Source organism: Oncorhynchus keta, chromosome 5 (assembly GCF_023373465.1).
Source record: "Oncorhynchus keta strain PuntledgeMale-10-30-2019 chromosome 5, Oket_V2, whole genome shotgun sequence".
Taxonomy (NCBI): domain Eukaryota; kingdom Metazoa; phylum Chordata; class Actinopteri; order Salmoniformes; family Salmonidae; genus Oncorhynchus; species Oncorhynchus keta.
The window spans coordinates 30,640,891-30,661,364 of record NC_068425.1 but is presented as its reverse complement, the minus strand read 5'-3'; the positions used below and the strand labels follow the sequence as shown (position 1 = coordinate 30,661,364).

Genomic DNA, 20,474 nt, shown 5'->3' with positions numbered 1-20,474 from the left:
TGGCTTCATTTCATATTTTACTATTATCTTCCTCAGTAAATACATGTCTGCTTTGTTCTCTCTTCCATAGGGAGATAGTGTCATTGACTGCTTCGTTCTCTCTTCCATAGGGAGATAGTGTCATTGACTGCTTTGTTCTCTCTTCCATAGGGAGATAGTGTCATTGACTGCTTTGTTCTCTCTTCCATAGGGAGATAGTGTCATTGACTGCTTCGTTCTCTCTTCCATAGGGAGATAGTGTCATTGACTGCTTTGTTCTCTCTTCCATGGGGAGATAGTGTCATTGACTGCTTCGTTCTCTCTTCCATAGGGAGATAGTGTCATTGACTGCTTTGTTCTCTCTTCCATGGGGAGATAGTGTCATTGACTGCTTTGTTCTCTCTTCCATAGGGAGATAGTGTCATTGACTGCTTCGAGGTGTCTGCCACTGAACCATTCCTTTCCCAAGGTAAGGACAGATCTTCAGTGGTTTTCCATAGGAGATACTGTCATTGACCTCTCCCACTCTCTTCCACACCCAGGTCTGTCATCCTGACTCTCCCACTCCTCTCTCCACAGGGAGAGGTCTGTCCTCCTTCTCTCTCCACACCCAGGTCTGTCCTCCTACCTCTCCCACTCTCTTCCACACCCAGATCTGTCCTGCTACCTCTCCCACTCCCTCTCTTCCATAGGAGATCTGTCCTTGACTGCTCCCACTCCCTCTCTCCATACCCAGGTCTGTCCTGACTCTCCCACTTCCTCTCCATACACCAGATAGTGTCATTGACTACTTTGTTCCCACTCCCTCTTCCATACCCAGATAGTGTCATCCTACTCTCCCACTTCTCTCTTCCACACCCAGGTCTGTCCTCCTACCTCTCCCACTCCCTCTCTCCACACCCAGGTCTGTCCTTGACCTCTCCCACTCTCTCTTCCATACCCAGTCTGTCCTTTGTTCCTCTCCCATCCCTAGTGTCATTGACTGCTTTGTTCTCACCCATAGTCTGTCCTTGACTGCACCCCACTGTCTCTCTCTTCCAGGTCTGTCCTGCTTTGTTCTCTCTCCCTCCATACACCCAGGTCTGTCCTTGACCTTTGTTCTCTCTTCCACCCAGGTCTGTCCTGCTGACCTCTCAGGTCTGTCCCACTGAACCATTCCACACACCCAAGGTCTGTCCTGACAGATCTCACACACTTTTCCAATCTGTCCTCCTACACTCCCAGGTCTGTCCTGCTCCTCTCACACCCAGGTCTGTCCTCCTACCTCTCCCACACCCATGTCTGTCCTCCTACCTCTCACACACCCAGGTCTGTCCTCCTACCTCTCACACACCCAGGTCTGTCCTCCTACCTCTCCCACTCCCTCTCCTCACACACCCAGGTCTGTCCTCCTACCCCACTCTCCACACACCCAGGTCTGTCCTCTCTCACACACCCAGGTCTGTCCTCCTACCTCTCCCACACACACCCAGGTCTGTCCTGCTCTCTCACACACCCAGGTCTGTCCTGCTACCTCTCACACACCCCAGGTCTGTCCTGCTACCTCTCCTACCTCTCACACACCCAGGTCTGTCCTGCTACCTCTCACACACCCAGGTCTGTCCTGCTACCTCTCACACACCCAGGTCTGTCCTGCTACCTCTCACACACCCAGGTCTGTCCTGCTACCTCTCACACACCCAGGTCTGTCCTCCTACCTCTCACACACCCAGGTCTGTCCTGCTACTACCTCTCACACACCCAGGTCTGTCCTGCTACCTCTCACACACCCAGGTCTGTCCTCCTACCTCTCCCACTCCCTCTCACACACCCAGGTCTGTCCTGCTACCTCTCACACACCCAGGTCTGTCCTCTTACTCTCCCACCTCTCACACACCCAGGTCTGTCCTCTACCTCTCCACTCCTCTCTCACACCCAGGTCTGTCCTCCTACCTCTCACACACCCATGTCTGTCCTCTTACCTCTCCCACTCCCTCTCACACACCCAGGTCTGTCCTGCTACCTCTCACACACCCAGGTCTGTCCTCTTACCTCTCCCACTCCCTCACACACACCCATGTCTGTCCTCTTACCTCTCCCACTCCCTCTCACACACCCAGGTCTGTCCTCCTACCTCTCCCACTCCCTCCTCTCACACACCCAGGTCTGTCCTGCTACCTCTCCCACTCCCTCTCACACACCCAGGTCTGTCCTCCTACCTCTCCCCACACCCAGGTCTGTCCTGCTACCTCTCACACACCCATGTCTGTCCTCTTACCTCTCCCACACCCCAGGTCTCCTGCTACACACACCCATGTCTGTCCTCTTACCTCTCCCACTCCCTCTCTCACACCCAGGTCTGTCCTCTCCCTCTCACACACCCAGGTCTGTCCTCTACCTCTCCACTCCCTCTCACACACCCAGGTCTGTCCTCTTACCTCCCTCCCTCTCACACACCCATGTCTGTCCTCTTACCTCTCCCACTCCCTCTCTCACAGGTCTGTCCTCTTACCTCTCCCACTCCCTCTCTCACACACCCAGGTCTGTCCTCCTACCTTTCCCACTCCCTCTCACACACCCAGGTCTGTCCTCTTACCTCTCCCACTCCCTCTCACACACCCAGGTCTGTCCTGCTACCTCTCACACACACCCATGTCTGTCCTCTTACCTCTCCCACTCCCTCTCACACCCCATGTCTGTCCTCCTACCTCTCCCACTCCCTCTCACACCCCAGGTCTGTCCTCCTACCTCTCCCACTCCCTCACACACCCAGGTCTGTCCTCCTACCTCTCACACACCCAGGTCTGTCCTCTTACCTCTCACACACACACCCAGGTCTGTCCTCCTACCTCTCACACACCCACACACCCAGGTCTGTCCTGCTACCTCTCCCACTCCCTCTCACACACCCAGGTCTGTCCTCCTACCTCTCACACACCCAGGTCTGTCCTCCTACCTCTCCACACCCATGTCTGTCCTGCTACCTCTCACACACCCAGGTCTGTCCTCCTACCTCTCCCACACCCAGGTCTGTCCTCCTACCTCTCCCACTCTGTCCTCTCTCACACACCCATGTCTGTCCTGCTACCTCTCACACACCCAGGTCTGTCCTCCTACCTCTCACACACCCAGGTCTGTCCTCCTACCTCTCACACACCCAGGTCTGTCCTCCTACCTCTCCCACTCTGTCCTCTCTCACACACCCATGTCTGTCCTGCTACCTCTCACACACCCAGGTCTGTCCTCCTACCTCTCCCACTCCCTCTCACCCAGGTCTGTCCTCCTACCTCTCCCACTCCCTCTCTCACACACCCAGGTCTGTCCTCCTACCTCTCACACACCCAGGTCTGTCCTCCTACCTCTCACACACCCATGTCTGTCCTCCTACCTCTCACACACCCATGTCTGTCCTCCTACCTCTCACACACCCATGTCTGTCCTCCTACCTCTCACACACCCATGTCTGTCCTCCTACCTCTCACACACCCAGGTCTGTCCTCCTACCTCTCCCACTCCCTCTCTCACACACCCAGGTCTGTCCTCCTACCTCTCCCACTCCCTCTCTCACACACCCAGGTCTGTCCTCCTACCTCTCCCACTCCCTCTCTCACACACCCAGGTCTGTCCTCCTACCTCTCCCACTCCCTCTCTCACACACCCAGGTCTGTCCTCCTACCTCTCCCACTCCCTCTCTCACACACCCAGGTCTGTCCTCCTACCTCTCCCACTCCCTCTCTCACACACCCAGGTCTGTCCTCCTACCTCTCCCACTCCCTCTCTCACACACCCAGGTCTGTCCTCCTACCTCTCACACACCCAGGTCTGTCCTCCTACCTCTCCCACTCCCTCTCTCACACACCCAGGTCTGTCCTCCTACCTCTCACACACCCAGGTCTGTCCTCCTACCTCTCACACACCCATGTCTGTCCTCCTACCTCTCACACACCCATGTCTGTCCTCCTACCTCTCACACTCCCTCTCACCCAGGTCTGTCCTCTAATCTCTACTTCTTTCTCCCTCTTATTCTCTCCAGTGAGCCACTGTCTGACGGACGCCCCAACGCGAGGCGTTGCCATGGTACCCAAATTGGCATTGGATGTCATGTCCTGTGAGGTCATGCGGGTCCTGCAGCTGACGGACAGCTTCATCGTGCCAATCAACTACCACGTGCCCCGCAAGGTCCAGTATCTCTCAGGCTACTGTAACAGCAGATCCATCTGTCATTTTGATGTCATGGCAACAGTTCTTTCCCTGTACTTGTTTCTAAACTGATGGGGGACTTGGCAATAGTGTCTTTGTAGTCACTGAGGAAAATAAAGTTATGGAATGAGCAACCATTCAACAAGCCTTTATGTCTTCCATTTTAGAGTATGTCTGCTTTGTGTGTATCTAATTCAGTCAGGACAGGAGTTCCATGCAGACCTGTACCCAGACACCTTGGGCCGTAAGGCAGCCATGTCAGCTGCAGAGTGGTGGAAAGGTGGCGAGAAACAGGTACCACCATCACTCTACACAATATAACTCTAATGTACCACCATCACTCTACACAATATAACTCTAATGTACCACCATCACTCTACACAATATAACTCTAATGTACCACCATCACTCTACACAATATAACTCTAATGTACCACCATCACTCTACACAATATAACTCTAATGTACCACCATCACTCTACACAATATAACTCTAATGTACCACCATCACTCTACACAATATAACTCTAATGTACCACCATCACTCTACACAATATAACTCTAATGTACCACCATCACTCTACACAATATAACTCTAATGTACCACCATCACTCTACACAATATAACTCGAATGTACCACCATCACTCTACACAATATAACTCTAATGTACCACCATCACTCTACACAATATAACTCGAATGTACCACCATCACTCTACACAATATAACTCGAATGTACCACCATCACTCTACACAATATAACTCGAATGTACCACCATCACTCTACACAATATAACTCTAATGTACCACCATCACTCTACACAATATAACTCTAATGTACCACCATCACTCTACACAATATAACTCTAATGTACCACCATCACTCTACACAATATAACTCTAATGTACCACCATCACTCTACACAATATAACTCTAATGTACCACCATCACTCTACACAATATAACTCTAATGTACCACCATCACTCTACACAATATAACTCTAATGTAACACCATCACTCTACACAATATAACTCTAATCTGTATTCTAACTTGGATGTACCACCATCACTCTACACAATATAACTCTAATGTACCACCATCACTCTACACAATATAACTCTAATCTGTATTCTAACTTGGATGTACCACCATCACTCTACACAATATAACTCTAATGTACCACCATCACTCTACACAATATAACTCTAATTTACCTCCATCACTCTACACAATATAACTCTAATTTACCTCCATCACTCTACACAATATAACTCTAATGTACCACCATCACTCTACACAATATAACTCTAATGTACCACTATCACTCTACACAATATAACTCTAATGTACCACCATCACTCTACACAATATAACTATAATGTACCACTATCACTCTACACAACATAACTCTAATGTACCACCATCACTCTACACAATATAACTCTAATGTACCACCATCACTCTACACAATATAACTATAATGTACCACCATCACTCTACACAATATAACTTTAATGTACCACCATCACTCTACACAATATAACTCTAATGTAACACCATCACTCTACACAATATAACTCTAATGTACCACCATCACTCTACACAATATAACTCTAATCTGTATTCTAACTTGGATGTACCACCATCACTCTACACAATATAACTCTAATGTACCACCATCTCTCTACACAATATAACTCTAATTTACCTCCATCACTCTACACAATATAACTCTAATTTACCTCCATCACTCTACACAATATAACTCTAATGTACCACCATCACTCTACACAATATAACTCTAATGTACCACCATCACTCTACACAATATAACTCTAATGTACCACCATCACTCTACACAATATAACTCTAATGTACCACTATCACTCTACACAATATAACTCTAATGTACCACCATCACTCTACACAATATAACTCTAATGTACCACCATCACTCTACACAATATAACTCTAATGTACCACCATCACTCTACACAATATAACTATAATGTACCACCATCACTCTACACAATATAACTCTAATGTACCACCATCACTCTACACAATATAACTCTAATCTGTATTCTAACTTGGATGTACCACCATCACTCTACACAATATAACTCTAATGTACCACCATCACTCTACAAAATATAACTCTAATGTACCACCATCACTCTACACAATATAACTCTAATCTGTATTCTAACTTGGATGTACCACCATCACTCTACACAATATAACTCTAATGTACCACCATCACTCTACACAATATAACTCTAATGTACCACCATAACTCTACACAATATAACTCTAATGTACCACCATCACTCTACACAATATAACTCTAATGTACCACCATCACTCTACACAATATAACTCTAATGTACCACCATCACTCTACACAATATAACTCTAATGTACCACCATCACTCTACACAATATAACTCTAATGTACCACCATCACTCTACACAATATAACTCTAATTTACCTCCATCACTCTACACAATATAACTCTAATTTACCTCCATCACTCTACACAATATATATCTAATGTACCACCATCACTCTACACAATATAACTCTAATGTACCACCATCACTTTACACAATATAACTCTAATGTACCACCATCACTCTACACAATATAACTCTAATCTGTATTCTAACTTGGATGTACCACCATAACTCTACACAATATAACTCTAATGTACCACCATCACTTTACACAATATAACTCTAATGTACCACCATCACTCTACACAATATAACTCTAATCTGTATTCTAATTTGGATGTACCACCATCACTCTACACAATATAACTCTAATCTGTATTCTAACTTGGATACAATGTGCATACAGTACCAATAGAAATGCTTGGTTTTTGGCGCAGTTTGTACTTCAGGACCAAGCAATAGCCTGCTGTTCTTTAAACATCCAATCATGGGCGTCTTCTCAGGTTGAGAAGGTCAATGTCAACCCATCCAATCGTCAGAAGCCTAACAACGCTAAGCCAGCCAATCAGACGGCTGCTAAGAAAGAGCTGCCCAGTGGGAGGAGCAAAGAGGTGAGAGTCCAGCATCATCTGTTCTCCTCCTCCTCTATGGGTCGCTTTCATTTCTCTTTTGGCTCCCTCCGCTCCCTCATTCCTTCTGTTCTCTCCGTTCCCTCATTCCCTCCGCTCCCTCATTCCATCCGTTCTTCCGTTCCCTCATTCCCTCTGTTCCCTCATTCCTTCTGTTCTCTCCGCTCCCTCATTCCCTCCGTTCTTCCGTTCCCTCATTCCCTCCGTTCCCTCATTCCCTCTGTTCCCTCCGTCCGTTCCCTCATTCCCTCCGCTCCCTCATTCCCTCCATTCTTCCGTTCCTCATTCCCTCCGTTCCCTCATTCCTCCATTCTCATTCCCTCCGTTCCTCATTCCCTCCGTTCCTCATTCCCTCTCCCTCTGTAGATTAGTCTGTAAACCTAGAGTGATTGATCTAAAGTGTCTGTAGATTAGTCTGTAAACCTGTGAGTATCTAAAGTCTGTAGATTAGTCTGTAAACCTGTGAGTATCTCTGTAATTAGTCTGTAAACCTGATTCTAAAGTCTGTAGATTAGTCTGTAAACCTGTGAGTATCTAAAGTGAGATTATCTGTAAACCTGTGAGTATCTAAAGTCTGTAGATTAAAGTAGTCTGTAAACACTGTGAGTATCTAAAGTCTGTAGATTAAAGTAGTCTGTAAACCTGTGAGTATCTAAAGTCTGTAGATTAAAGTAGTCTGTAAACACTGTGAGTATCTAAAGTCTGTAGATTAAAGTAGTCTGTAAACACTGTGAGTATCTAAAGTCTGTAGATTAGTCTGTAAACCTGTGAGTATCTAAAGTCTGTAGATTAAAGTAGTCTGTAAACACTGTGAGTATCTAAAGTCTGTAGATTAAAGTAGTCTGTAAACACTGTGAGTATCTAAAGTCTGTAGATTAAAGTAGTCTGTAAACCTGTGAGTATCTAAAGTCTGTAGATTAAAGTAGTCTGTAAACCTGTGAGTATCTAAAGTCTGTAGATTAGTCTGTAAACCTGTGAGTATCTAAAGTCTGTAGATTAAAGTAGTCTGTAAACACTGTGAGTATCTAAAGTCTGTAGATTAAAGTAGTCTGTAAACACTGTGAGTATCTAAAGTCTGTAGATTAAAGTAGTCTGTAAACACTGTGAGTATCTAAAGTCTGTAGATTAAAGTAGTCTGTAAACACTGTGAGTATCTAAAGTCTGTAGATTAAAGTAGTCTGTAAACACTGTGAGTATCTAATGTCTGTAGATTAAAGTAGTCTGTAAACACTGTGAGTATCTAAAGTCTGTAGATTAGTCTGTAAACCTGTGAGTATCTAAAGTCTGTAGATTAGTCTGTAAACCTGTGAGGATCTAAAGTGTGTAGATTAGTCTGTAAACCTGTGAGTATCTAAAGTCTGTAGATTAGTCTGTAAACCTGTGAGTATCTAAAGTCTGTAGATTAAAGTAGTCTGTAAACACTGTGAGTATCTAAAGTCTGTAGATTAAAGTAGTCTGTAAACACTGTGAGTATCTAAGGTCTGTAGATTAAAGTAGTCTGTAAACCTGTGAGTATCTAAAGTCTGTAGATTAAAGTAGTCTGTAAACCTGTGAGTATCTAAAATCTGTAGATTAAAGTAGTCTGTAAACCTGTGAGTATCTAAAGTCTGTAGATTAAAGTAGTCTGTAAACACTGTGAGTATCTAATGTCTGTAGATTAAAGTAGTCTGTAAACACTGTGAGTATCTAAAGTCTGTAGATTAGTCTGTAAACCTGTGAGTATCTAAAGTCTGTAGATTAAAGTAGTCTGTAAACACTGTGAGTATCTAAAGTCTGTAGATTAAAGTAGTCTGTAAACACTGTGAGTATCTAAGGTCTGTAGATTAAAGTAGTCTGTAAACCTGTGAGTATCTAAAGTCTGTAGATTAAAGTAGTCTGTAAACACTGTGAGTATCTAAAGTCTGTAGATTAGTCTGTAAACCTGTGAGTATCTAAAGTCTGTAGATTAAAGTAGTCTGTAAACACTGTGAGTATCTAAAGTCTGTAGATTAAACTAGTCTGTAAACACTGTGAGTATCTAAGGTCTGTAGATTAAAGTAGTCTGTAAACCTGTGAGTATCTAAAGTCTGTAGATTAAAGTAGTCTGTAAACACTGTGAGTATCTAAAGTCTGTAGATTAAAGTAGTCTGTAAACACTGTGAGTATCTAAAGTCTGTAGATTAAAGTAGTCTGTAAACACTGTGAGTATCTAAAGTCTGTAGATTAGTCTGTAAACCTGTGAGTATCTAAAGTCTGTAGATTAGTCTGTAAACCTGTGAGGATCTAAAGTGTGTAGATTAGTCTGTAAACCTGTGAGTATCTAAAGTCTGTAGATTAGTCTGTAAACTTATAGTATCCAAGATGGCGTAGCAATCGGACGTGTGTTTTGTCTTGTCCCGTCCTGTCTAGTGTAAATATAGTTTTTCGTTTTTTTTTTCTGTATATATTTCGTACATATTTTAATCTCACTTTCAAACTAGAGCTGAATATACTCTCCTGCAACCCGCATCACCCAATGTGGTACGGATCTGCTTTTTCTATACTTTACTTTAGAACCGTCAGAAGCTAGCCAGCTAACTAGCTACTACTCAGTTAGCCATTGCTAGCGGTCTTCAAAGCTAACTAGGACACCAGCGCGACATCAACCCAGAGCATATCAGACTGCTCTTTCTCTACCACATCTCCGGATTCCTACCGCAAGCTCTGAACCTTTACACCGGATCATCGCAACTAGCTAGCTGCAATCCGAGTGGCTACTCCTGGCTAACGTCTCTGTCCCAAAACAAGCTACAGTTAGCCTTGAGCTAAGCCCATCTCCCGACTAGCCGAAGAGGCCCAACAATACCTCTTTTGCCAATTGGCCTGGACCCTTTACTGCCGACACGGGCCCCGCCGATCCATCACGACTGGTCCGCCGACATAATCGTCCGAGGTGGTTTCAACAGGCTTTTTCGTTGCGACATCGCCAAAGATCCATCTGCTGGCCAAGGCCCGCGAGCTTTCTGAAACGCTGTGTCTCCAGCTCACCTAGCGTACTAGAGCACCTGTAGCATACTCCTGGGCTACAATTACCCGGGCCCACGACCGGTCTGTCGATGTCACCGCAAGAAGAGGAATAAACAGACTCATCCCATCGCGACGTCCCCCAAAGGTTAGCTCTCTAGCCCTCGCTATCTCCCTGCTTGCTAATTCGGCCTGCTAACGGTTAGCTTGTCTAGCCCGGGCCTACGAACTGTTAGCTTGTTAGCACAGGCCTGCTAACCATCTGGCTCACTGCGTTCTAAACACTCTGAACCCATTTACTTTCTATCTCTCTTTGATTTTTATTTTGTTTATACCTTCCGGAAACCTGCCTCACCCACTGTGATACGGAATCGCTATCACCTTTAATTTTTATTTTATTTTTATGACACACTCAAGAACCTCCAGACGCTAACCAGCTAACTAGCTACAAGCTATTTAGTCATTGTTAGTTTTTTTTTTTTTTTTTTTTTTTTTTTTTTTTTTTAAACCTGGATAACACTCGCCAGCCCAGCTTCCCTGCCCATCCACCGCTGCCCCCTGGACACTGATCTCTTGGCTACATAGCTGACGCACGCTGGACTGTCCATTAATCACGGTACTCCATTCTGCTTGTTTGTTTTATCTGTCGACCCAGTTGCCTAGTCAACGCCATTTTACCTGCTGTTTGTTGTGCTAGCTGATTAGCCTCGCCTACTGTTTTTAGCTAGCTTTCCCAATTCAACACCTGTGATTACTGTATGCCTCGCTGTATGTCTCTCCCAAATGTCAATATGCCTTGTATACTGTTGTTCAGGTTAGTTATCATTGTTTTAGTTCACAATGGAGCCCCTAGATCCACTCTGCATACCCCTGTTACCTCCTTTGTCCCACCCCCACACATGCGGTGACCTCACCCATTACAACCAGCATGTCCAGAGATACAACCTCTCTCATCATCACCCAGTGCCTGGGCTTACCTCCGCTGTACCCGCACCCCACCATACCCCTGTCTGCGCATTATGCCCTGAATATATTCTACCATGCCCAGAAACCTGCTCCTCTTATCCTCTGCCCCCAACGCTCTAGGCGACCAGTTTTGATAGCCTTTAGCCGCACCCTCATACTACTCCTTCTCTGTTCCGCGGGTGATGTGGAGGTAAACCCAGGCCCTGCATGTCCCCAGGTACCCTCATTTGTTGACTTCTGTGATCGAAAAGTCTTGGTTTTATGCATGTCAACATCAGAAGCCTCCTCCCTAAGTTTGTTTTACTCACTGCTTTAGCACACTCTGCTAACCCTGATGTCCTTGCCGTGTCTGAATCCTGGCTCAGGAAGGCCACCAAAAATTCAGAGATTTCCATACCCAACTATAACATCTTCCGTCAAGATAGAACTGCCAAAGGGGGCGGAGTCGCAGTCTACTGCAGAGATAGCCTGCAAAGTAATGTCATACTTTCCAGGTCCATACCCAAACAGTTTGAACTACTAATTTTGAAAATTACTCTCTCCAGAAACAAGTCTCTCACTGTTGCCGCCTGCTACCGACCCCCGTCAGCTCCCAGCTGTGCCCTGGACACCATTTGTGAATTGATCGCCCCCATCTAGCTTCAGAGTTTGTCCTGTTAGGTGACCTAAACTGGGATATGCTTAACACCCGGCAGTCCTACAATCTAAGCTAGATGCCCTCAATCTCACGCAAATCATCAAGGAACCCACCAGGTACAACCCTAACTCTGTAAACAAGGGCACCCTCATAGACGTCATCCTGACCAACTGGCCCTCCAAATATACCTCCGCTGTCTTCAACCAGGATCTCAGCGATCACTGCCTCATCGCCTGTATCCGCCACGGAGCCGCAGTCAAACGACCACCCCTCATCACTGTCAAACGCTCCTAAAACACTTCTGTGAGCAGGCCTTTCTAATCGACCTGGCCCGTGTATCCTGGAAGGACATTGACCTCATCCCGTCAGTTGAGGATGCCTGGTCATTCTTTAAAAGTAACTTCCTCACCATTTTGGATAAGCATGCTCCGTTCAAAAAATGCAGAACCAAGAACAGATACAGCCCTTGGTTCACTCCAGACCTGACTGCCCTCGACCAGCACAAAAACATCCTGTGGCGGACTGCAATAGCATCGAATAGCCCCGTGATATGCAACTGTTCAGGGAAGTCAGGAACCAATACACGCAGTCAGTCAGGAAAGCTAAGGCCAGCTTCTTCAGGCAAAAGTTTGCATCCTGTAGCTCCAACTCCAAAAAGTTCTGGGACACTGTGAAGTCCATGGAGAACAAGAGCACCTCCTCCCAGCTGCCCACTGCACTGAGGCTAGGAAACACGGTCTCCACCGATAAATCCATGATTATCGAAAACTTCAATAAGCACTTCTCAACGGCTGGCCATGCCTTCCGCCTGGCTACTCCAACCTCGGCCAACAGCTCCGCCCCCCGTAGTTCCTCACCCAAGCCTCTCCAGGTTCTCCTTTACCCAAATCCAGATAGCAGATGTTCTGAAAGAGCTGCAAAACCTGGACCCGTACAAATCAGCTGGGCTTGACAATCTGGACCCGCTATTTCTGAAACTATCTGCCGCCATTGTCGCAACCCCTATTACCAGCCTGTTCAACCTCTCTTTCATATCGTCTGAGATCCCCAAGGATTGGAAAGCTGCCGCAGTCATCCCCCTCTTCAAAGGAGGAGACACCCTGGACCCAAACTGCTATAGACCTATATCCATCCTGCCCTGCCTATCTAAGGTCTTCGAAAGCCAAGTCAACAAACAGGTCACTGACCATCTCGAATCCCACCGTACCTTCTCCGCTGTGCAATCTGGTTTCCGAGCCGGTCACGGGTGCACCTCAGCCACACTCAAGGTACTAAATGATATCATAACCGCCATCGATAAAAGACAGTACTGTGCAGCCGTCTTCATCGACCTCGCCAAGGCTTTCGACTCTGTCAATCACCAAATTCTTATCGGCAGACTCAACAGCCTCGGTTTTTCGGATGACTGCCTTGCCTGGTTCACCAATTACTTTGCAGACAGAGTTCAGTGTGTCAAATCAGAGGGCATGCTGTCCGGTCCTCTGGCAGTCTCTATGGGGGTGCCACAGGGTTCAATTCTCGGGCCGACTCTTTTCTCTGTATATATCAATGATGTTGCTCTTGCTGCGGGCGATTCCCTGATCCACCTCTACGCAGACGACACCATTCTATATACTTTCGGCCCGTCATTGGACACTGTGCTATCAAACCTCAAACGAGCTTCAATGCCATACAGCACTCCTTCCGTGGCCTCCAACTGCTCTTAAACGCGAGTAAAACCAAATGCATGCTTTTCAACCGATCGCTGGCTGCACCCGCATGCCCGACTAGCATCACCACCCTGGATGGTTCCAACCTTGAATATGTGGACATCTATAAGTACCTAGGTGTCTGGCTAGACTGCAAACTCTCCTTCCAGACTCACATCAAACATCTCCAATCAAAATCAAATCCAGAGTCGGCTTTCTATTCCGCAACAAAGCCTCCTTCACTCACGCTGCCAAGCTTACCCTAGTAAAACTGACTATCCTACCGATCCTCGACTTCGGCGATGTCATCTACAAAATGGCTTCCAACACTCTACTCAGCAAACTGGATGCAGTCTATCACAGTGCCATCCGTTTTGTCACTAAAGCACCTTATACCACCCACCACTGCGACTTGTATGCTCTAGTCGGCTGGCCCTCACTACATATTCGCCGCCAGACCCACTGGCTCCAGGTCATTTACAAGTCCATGCTAGGTAAAGCTCCGCCTTATCTCAGTTCACTGGTCACGATGGCAACACCCATCCGTAGCACGCGCTCCAGCAGGTGTATCTCACTGATCATCCCTAAAGCCAACACCTCATTTGGCCGCCTTTCGTTCCAGTACTCTGCTGCCTGTGACTGGAACGAATTGCAAAATCGTTGAAGTTGGAGACTTTTATCTCCCTCACCAACTTCAAACATCAGCTATCCGAGCAGCTAACCGATCGCTGCAGCTGTACATAGTCTATAGGTAAATAGCTCACCCTTTTTCACCTACCTCATTCCCATACTGTTTTTATACTGTTTTTATTTATTTACTTTTCTGCTCTTTTGCACACCAATATCTCTACCTGTACATGCCCATCTGATCATTTATCACTCCAGTGTTAATCTGCAAAATTGTATTATTCGCCTACCTCCTCATGCCTTTTGCACACATTGTATATAGACTGCCCATTTTTTTCTACTGTGTTATTGACTTGCTAATTGTTTACTCCATGTGTAACTCTGTGTTGTCTGTTCACACTGCTATGCTTTATCTTGGCCAGGTCGCAGTTGCAAATGAGAACTTGTTCTCAACTAGCCTACCTGGTTAAATAAAGGTGAAATAAAATAAATAAAAAATAAAAAAAACCTGTGAGTATCTAAAGTCTGTAGATTAAAGTAGTCTGTAAACACTGTGAGTATCTAAAGTCTGTAGTTTAAAGTAGTCTGTAAACACTGTGAGTATCTAAAGTCTGTAGATTAAAGTAGTCTGTAAACCTGTGAGTATCTAAAGTCTGTAGATTAAAGTAGTCTGTAAACCTGTGAGTATCTAAGGTCTGTAGATTAAAGTAGTCTGTAAACCTGTGAGTATCTAAAGTCTGTAGATTAAAGTAGTCTGTAAACACTGTGAGTATCTAAAGTCTGTAGATTAAAGTAGTCTGTAAACACTGTGAGTATCTAAAGTCTGTAGATTAAAGTAGTCTGTAAACACTGTGAGTATCTAAAGTCTGTAGATTAGTCTGTAAACCTGTGAGTATCTAAAGTCTGTAGATTAGTCTGTAAACCTGTGAGGATCTAAAGTGTGTAGATTAGTCTGTAAACCTGTGAGTATCTAAAGTCTGTAGATTAGTCTGTAAACCTGTGAGTATCTAAAGTCTGTAGATTAAAGTAGTCTGTAAACACTGTGAGTATCTAAAGTCTGTAGATTAAAGTAGTCTGTAAACACTGTGAGTATCTAAAGTCTGTAGATTAAAGTAGTCTGTAAACCTGTGAGTATCTAAAGTCTGTAGATTAAAGTAGTCTGTAAACACTGTGAGTATCTAAAGTCTGTAGATTAAAGTAGTCTGTAAACACTGTGAGTATCTAAAGTCTGTAGATTAGTCTGTAAACCTGTGAGTATCTAAAGTCTGTAGATTAAAGTAGTCTGTAAACACTGTGAGTATCTAAAGTCTGTAGATTAAAGTAGTCTGTAAACACTGTGAGTATCTAAGGTCTGTAGATTAAAGTAGTCTGTAAACCTGTGAGTATCTAAAGTCTGTAGATTAAAGTAGTCTGTAAACACTGTGAGTATCTAAAGTCTGTAGATTAGTCTGTAAACCTGTGAGTATCTAAAGTCTGTAGATTAAAGTAGTCTGTAAACACTGTGAGTATCTAAAGTCTGTAGATTAAAGTAGTCTGTAAACACTGTGAGTATCTAAGGTCTGTAGATTAAAGTAGTCTGTAAACATGTGAGTATCTAAAGTCTGTAGATTAAAGTAGTCTGTAAACACTGTGAGTATCTAAAGTCTGTAGATTAAAGTAGTCTGTAAACACTGTGAGTATCTAAAGTCTGTAGATTAAAGTAGTCTGTAAACACTGTGAGTATCTAAAGTCTGTAGATTAAAGTAGTCTGTAAACACTGTGAGTATCTAATGTCTGTAGATTAAAGTAGTCTGTAAACACTGTGAGTATCTAAAGTCAGTAGATTAAAGTAGTCTGTAAACACTGTGAGTATCTAAAGTCAGTAGATTAAAGTAGTCTGTAAACACTGTGAGTATCTAAAGTCTGTAGATTAAAGTAGTCTGTAAACACTGTGAGTATCTAAAGTCAGTAGATTAAAGTAGTCTGTAAACACTGTGAGTATCTAAAGTCAGTAGATTAAAGTAGTCTGTAAACACTGTGAGTATCTAAAGTCAGTAGATTAAAGTAAACCTGTGAGTATCTTTGGATAAAGACATCTGGTTTAGTGACCATATTATTAGTATTATTCCTTCTCTCTAGAAAGTATTTTATATTAATCAGACCTTATACACTATATTGGATATATACACTTGGTGATTCGGCCCTGATGCTGATTGGCTGAAAGCCGTGGTATATCAGACCATATACCACTGGTATGACAAAACAATTGTTTTTACTGCTCTAATTACATTGGTAACCAATTTATTATAGCAATAAGGCACCTCGGGGTTTGTGATATGTTGCCAACATACCACGGCTAAGGGCTGTATCCAGGCACTCCGCGTTGTGTTATGCATCAGAAAACCCCTCTTGGGCGTGGTATATGTATTACTATTGTTCCTCCTCTCCAGGAGGCTCCCATACGAGGCTGCTCCACCTCCAGCAGTCCCCTGAGCTCCCCCAGCAGCAGTGCTGCCCCGTCCCGCTCCCCCTCCTCCACCTCTGGCCTCTCCTCAGGCTTCCTCCCCAGCCCCAGCCAGAGTGCCAAAGCCATCAGCAGCATGTTGGGTAAGGCTGTTTGGGAAACAGTAGCAGTGCTCCGTCTCACACACACACAAACACACATATACGTGAATACACACACACACACACACACACACACACACACACACACACACACACACACACACACACACACACACATACACACACCACACACATACATACACCATACACACATCCTTACCCATCAGCAACATGTTGAGTAAAGCTGTTTTGGGAAACTGTGGTGGTACTACATTACCCACAATGCTATGTGTTACATATCCGGTTATGCTATTAGGAAGTATGTTATGTAAGATTTGACAGTGTCAGTCTCAATGCTAGGTAAGGCTCTCTCTCTCATCTCTCATCTCATTTCCCTACCTTGTCATTATCTTATTATAATGTCCTGCTGATTGTTGGTTTGAGCTGTATTTACAACTGAACTGTGTGTGAGAGAGAGAGTTTGTGGTTTGGACTAATCTGAACCTGTCTGACGATCCAATCCTACACACTGCTAGCATATCAAGACAGCACAAACAGATCTGGGACCAGGCACACTGCCAGTATCCCCTGTCTGATGTAGCCTGTTACCATTCTAAATGTGCTGTAACCAACTTGTTTGTTAACCATACAAGAGCTTCCCACAGCACATATAGTATGGGACTAGGTTACTAATAATATACCTGGGTTGTGTTCATTGGGTACTGCGTAACAAAATGTTTCACAACAGAAAACTAAAACAAGCATTTCTTATTGGACCAGGTACATCATTGTAAATCATTTCTTCAGGTTGGTGCCTAATGAACAAGACCCAGGTTACAAATAATGTAGCTAAAGTCTAAAATCACCCTGCTCTCCTCCTCCTCCCTCTCTCTCCCTCTCCTCCCTCTCTCTCCCTCTCCTCCTCCTCCCTCTCTCTCCCTCTCCCTCCCTCCCCATCCCTCCCTCCCTCTTCTCCCTCTCTCTCTCTCCCTCTCCTCCTCCTCCCTCTTTCCCCCTCTCCCTCCCTCTTCTCCTCCTCCCTCTCTCTCCCTCTCCTCCTCCTCCCTCTCTCTCCCTCTCCTCCTCCCTCTCTCTCCCTCTCCTCCTCCTCCCTCTCTCTCCCTCTCCTCCTCCTCCCTCTCTCTCCCTCTTACCCTCCCTCTCCTCCTCCCTCTCTCTCCCTCTCCTCCTCCTCCTCCCCCTCCTCCTCCTCCCTCTCTCTCCCTCCCTCTCTCTCCCTCCCTCTCCTCCTCCTCCCTCCCTCTCCTCCTCCTCCCTCCCTCTCCTCCTCCTCCCTCTCTCTCCCTCTCCCTCCCTCTCCTCCTCCCTCTCTCTCCCTCTCCCTCCCTCCCTCTCCTCCTCCCTCTCTCTCCCTCCCTCCCTCCCTCCTCCTCCCTCCCTCTCTCCCTCTCCCTCCCTCCCTCTCCTCCTCCTCCCTCTCTCTCTCTCCCTCCCTCTCCTCCTCCCCCAGGTCCCAGCAGTAAGTTTCGTCACCTGCAGGGTGCGGTGCTTCACAGAGACACCCACTTCACCAACCTGAAGGGGCTCAACCTCACCACGCCCGGGGAGTGTGATGGCTTCTGTGCCAACCGCCATCGCGTGGCCGTGCCCCTCGCCACCGCCGGGGGTCAGATCGCCATCTTTGAGGTACTTCCACACTTAGAAAATCGAAGATAATGTGTCTTTATCCAAAATATTGTAGTATTCTTTTAGTAAATTTATTTGTCCTTATCTTTTTTTTTAAGTGAGCCCTGATCAAGAAAGCAGAATTCTGCTAAAGTGAAGGTGTTTTATGGCTGTGTCTTATTAGTTGGAGGGGAGTAGACAACACTTCAACTAACATGAAATAATATGCAGCCGCTACAGAATTACATATACAGTAGAATGTCATCAAATAATAGGAATGAATAGTGTAAATAGTCATTTAGGATTTCTGCCACCATATTAGACCAAAGATGTGGCTTTATTGGTTCACACATTAAAGAAAGAGGGATGTATCTCACTGCCCCCCTCCTCAGTTGTCTCAGGCTGGGAAGCTAGCGGACACAGGCCTGCCCACCATCCAGAACTCTGTCAACGTGGCTGACTTCTCCTGGGACCCCTTCAACAGTCACAGGCTGGTGGTGGCAGGCGAGGATGCTAAGATCCGTGTGTGGCAGGTGCCTGAGGGGGGTCTGACAGAGACCCTGACTGAGCCAGAGACCATCCTGCAGGGTAAGACACACTCCACAGGGGCCTGGAGACCAATTCAGTTCAAGTAAAGTAGAATTCAATTGAATGAAGTTAGACTCAGAGCTGGGGCTTTTGGGGTCCAATGTGAAATATCTGATATGTAGATGTGTGAGTGAATGTAGCCACATATGTATTGACTCTATCCTTCATTCAATAAGTGACAGAAATTAAATGAACAGGATACCGGTATGCAATTTGCTACAGTGCGTCTTATTATCCTTATATATAGCCGTATACTGTGTGACTTCTGAATCTATCAATAGAAATAAATCATATCTTGATAGAATGTGAGTGAGTGACAGGGGTTTTAACCAATCACAGGCCACACTGAGAAGATCTACTCAGTCAAGTTCCACCCCCTGGCGTCGGGCCTGCTGGCATCCTCCTCCTACGACCAGACGGTGCGCCTGTGGAACCTGGAGTCTGGGGACGAGGTCAAAGCGCTCCGGGGACACCAGGATCAGGTGACGGAAGAGGAGGGAAAGGGGCGGGACATAAGGACTATTGGTATTGGCAGGGGGTGGAACCACTGGTTTTGTTAGAGAATAGGGACGTGGTAAAATGTATCTGGGATAATAATATTGATTGATGTATGGATATTGATTGATTGATCCTACCTACAGTATTTAATAGGGACGTGGTAAAATGTATCTGGGATAATAATATTGATTGATGGATGGATATTGATTGATTGATCCTACCTACAGTATTTAATAGGGACGTGGTAAAATGTATCTGGGATAATAATATTGATTGATGTATGGATATTGATTGATTGATCCTACCTACAGTATTTAATAGGGACGTGGTAAAATGTATCTGGGATAATAATATTGATTGATGTATGGATATTGATTGATTGATCCTACCTACAGTATTTAATAGGGACGTGGTAAAATGTATCTGGGATAATAATATTGATTGATGGATGGATATTGATTGATTGATCCTACCTACAGTATTTAATAGGGACGTGGTAAAATGTATCTGGGATAATAATATTGATTGATGTATGGATATTGATTGATTGATCCTACCTACAGTATTTAATAGGGACGTGGTAAAATGTATCTGGGATAATAATATTGATTGATGTATGGATATTGATTGATTGATCCTACCTACAGTATTTAATAGGGACGTGGTAAAATGTATCTGGGATAATAATATTGATTGATGTATGGATATTGATTGATTGATCCTACCTACAGTATTTAATAGGGACGTGGTAAAATGTATCTGGGATAATAATATTGATTGATGTATGGATATTGATTGATTGATCCTACCTACAGTATGAACGTGCATTTTGCTTGTCTCCTTCGCTTCATTTAAACGTTTCACTCGTTCCTTTCTCTGTTCCCTCTCCTGCCTGGTGTGCATATAGATATTTGGGATGGCGTGGAGTCCGGATGGTAAACTCCTGGCCACGGTGTGTAAGGATGGGAGACTGCGCATCTACGACCCTCGCAAGTCTGCTGACCCAGTACAGGTGTGTGTACAGGAGACCTGAGCAGTTGTTGACCTTTCTGTTTGGAGTATTTCCATAG

The 20,474-nt window shown here is 45.2% G+C and overlaps 1 protein-coding gene across 47 annotated transcripts in view; it reads left to right on the top strand.

Annotated features, from left to right (window-relative positions):
• LOC118382088 (mitochondrial import inner membrane translocase subunit tim16) overlaps nucleotides 1-20,474 on the top strand; it is an 85,222-nt gene that overhangs the window by 45,640 nt on the left and 19,108 nt on the right. For all 47 annotated transcript variants that reach the window (XR_008136982.1, XR_008136957.1, XR_008136955.1 and 44 more), the window contains exons 3-11: nucleotides 391-448; nucleotides 3,992-4,137; nucleotides 4,357-4,452; nucleotides 7,123-7,230; nucleotides 16,578-16,734; nucleotides 18,164-18,339; nucleotides 18,711-18,906; nucleotides 19,246-19,388; nucleotides 20,312-20,416. Coding sequence is in view for 1 of the 47 variants with exons in the window: in XM_052519556.1 (XP_052375516.1) it covers nucleotides 391-448; nucleotides 3,992-4,137; nucleotides 4,357-4,452; nucleotides 7,123-7,230; nucleotides 16,578-16,734; nucleotides 18,164-18,339; nucleotides 18,711-18,906; nucleotides 19,246-19,388; nucleotides 20,312-20,416 (1,185 nt within the window). In the remaining 46 variants the exon portion in view is untranslated. The remainder of the gene's footprint in view (nucleotides 1-390; nucleotides 449-3,991; nucleotides 4,138-4,356; nucleotides 4,453-7,122; nucleotides 7,231-16,577; nucleotides 16,735-18,163; nucleotides 18,340-18,710; nucleotides 18,907-19,245; nucleotides 19,389-20,311; nucleotides 20,417-20,474) is intronic.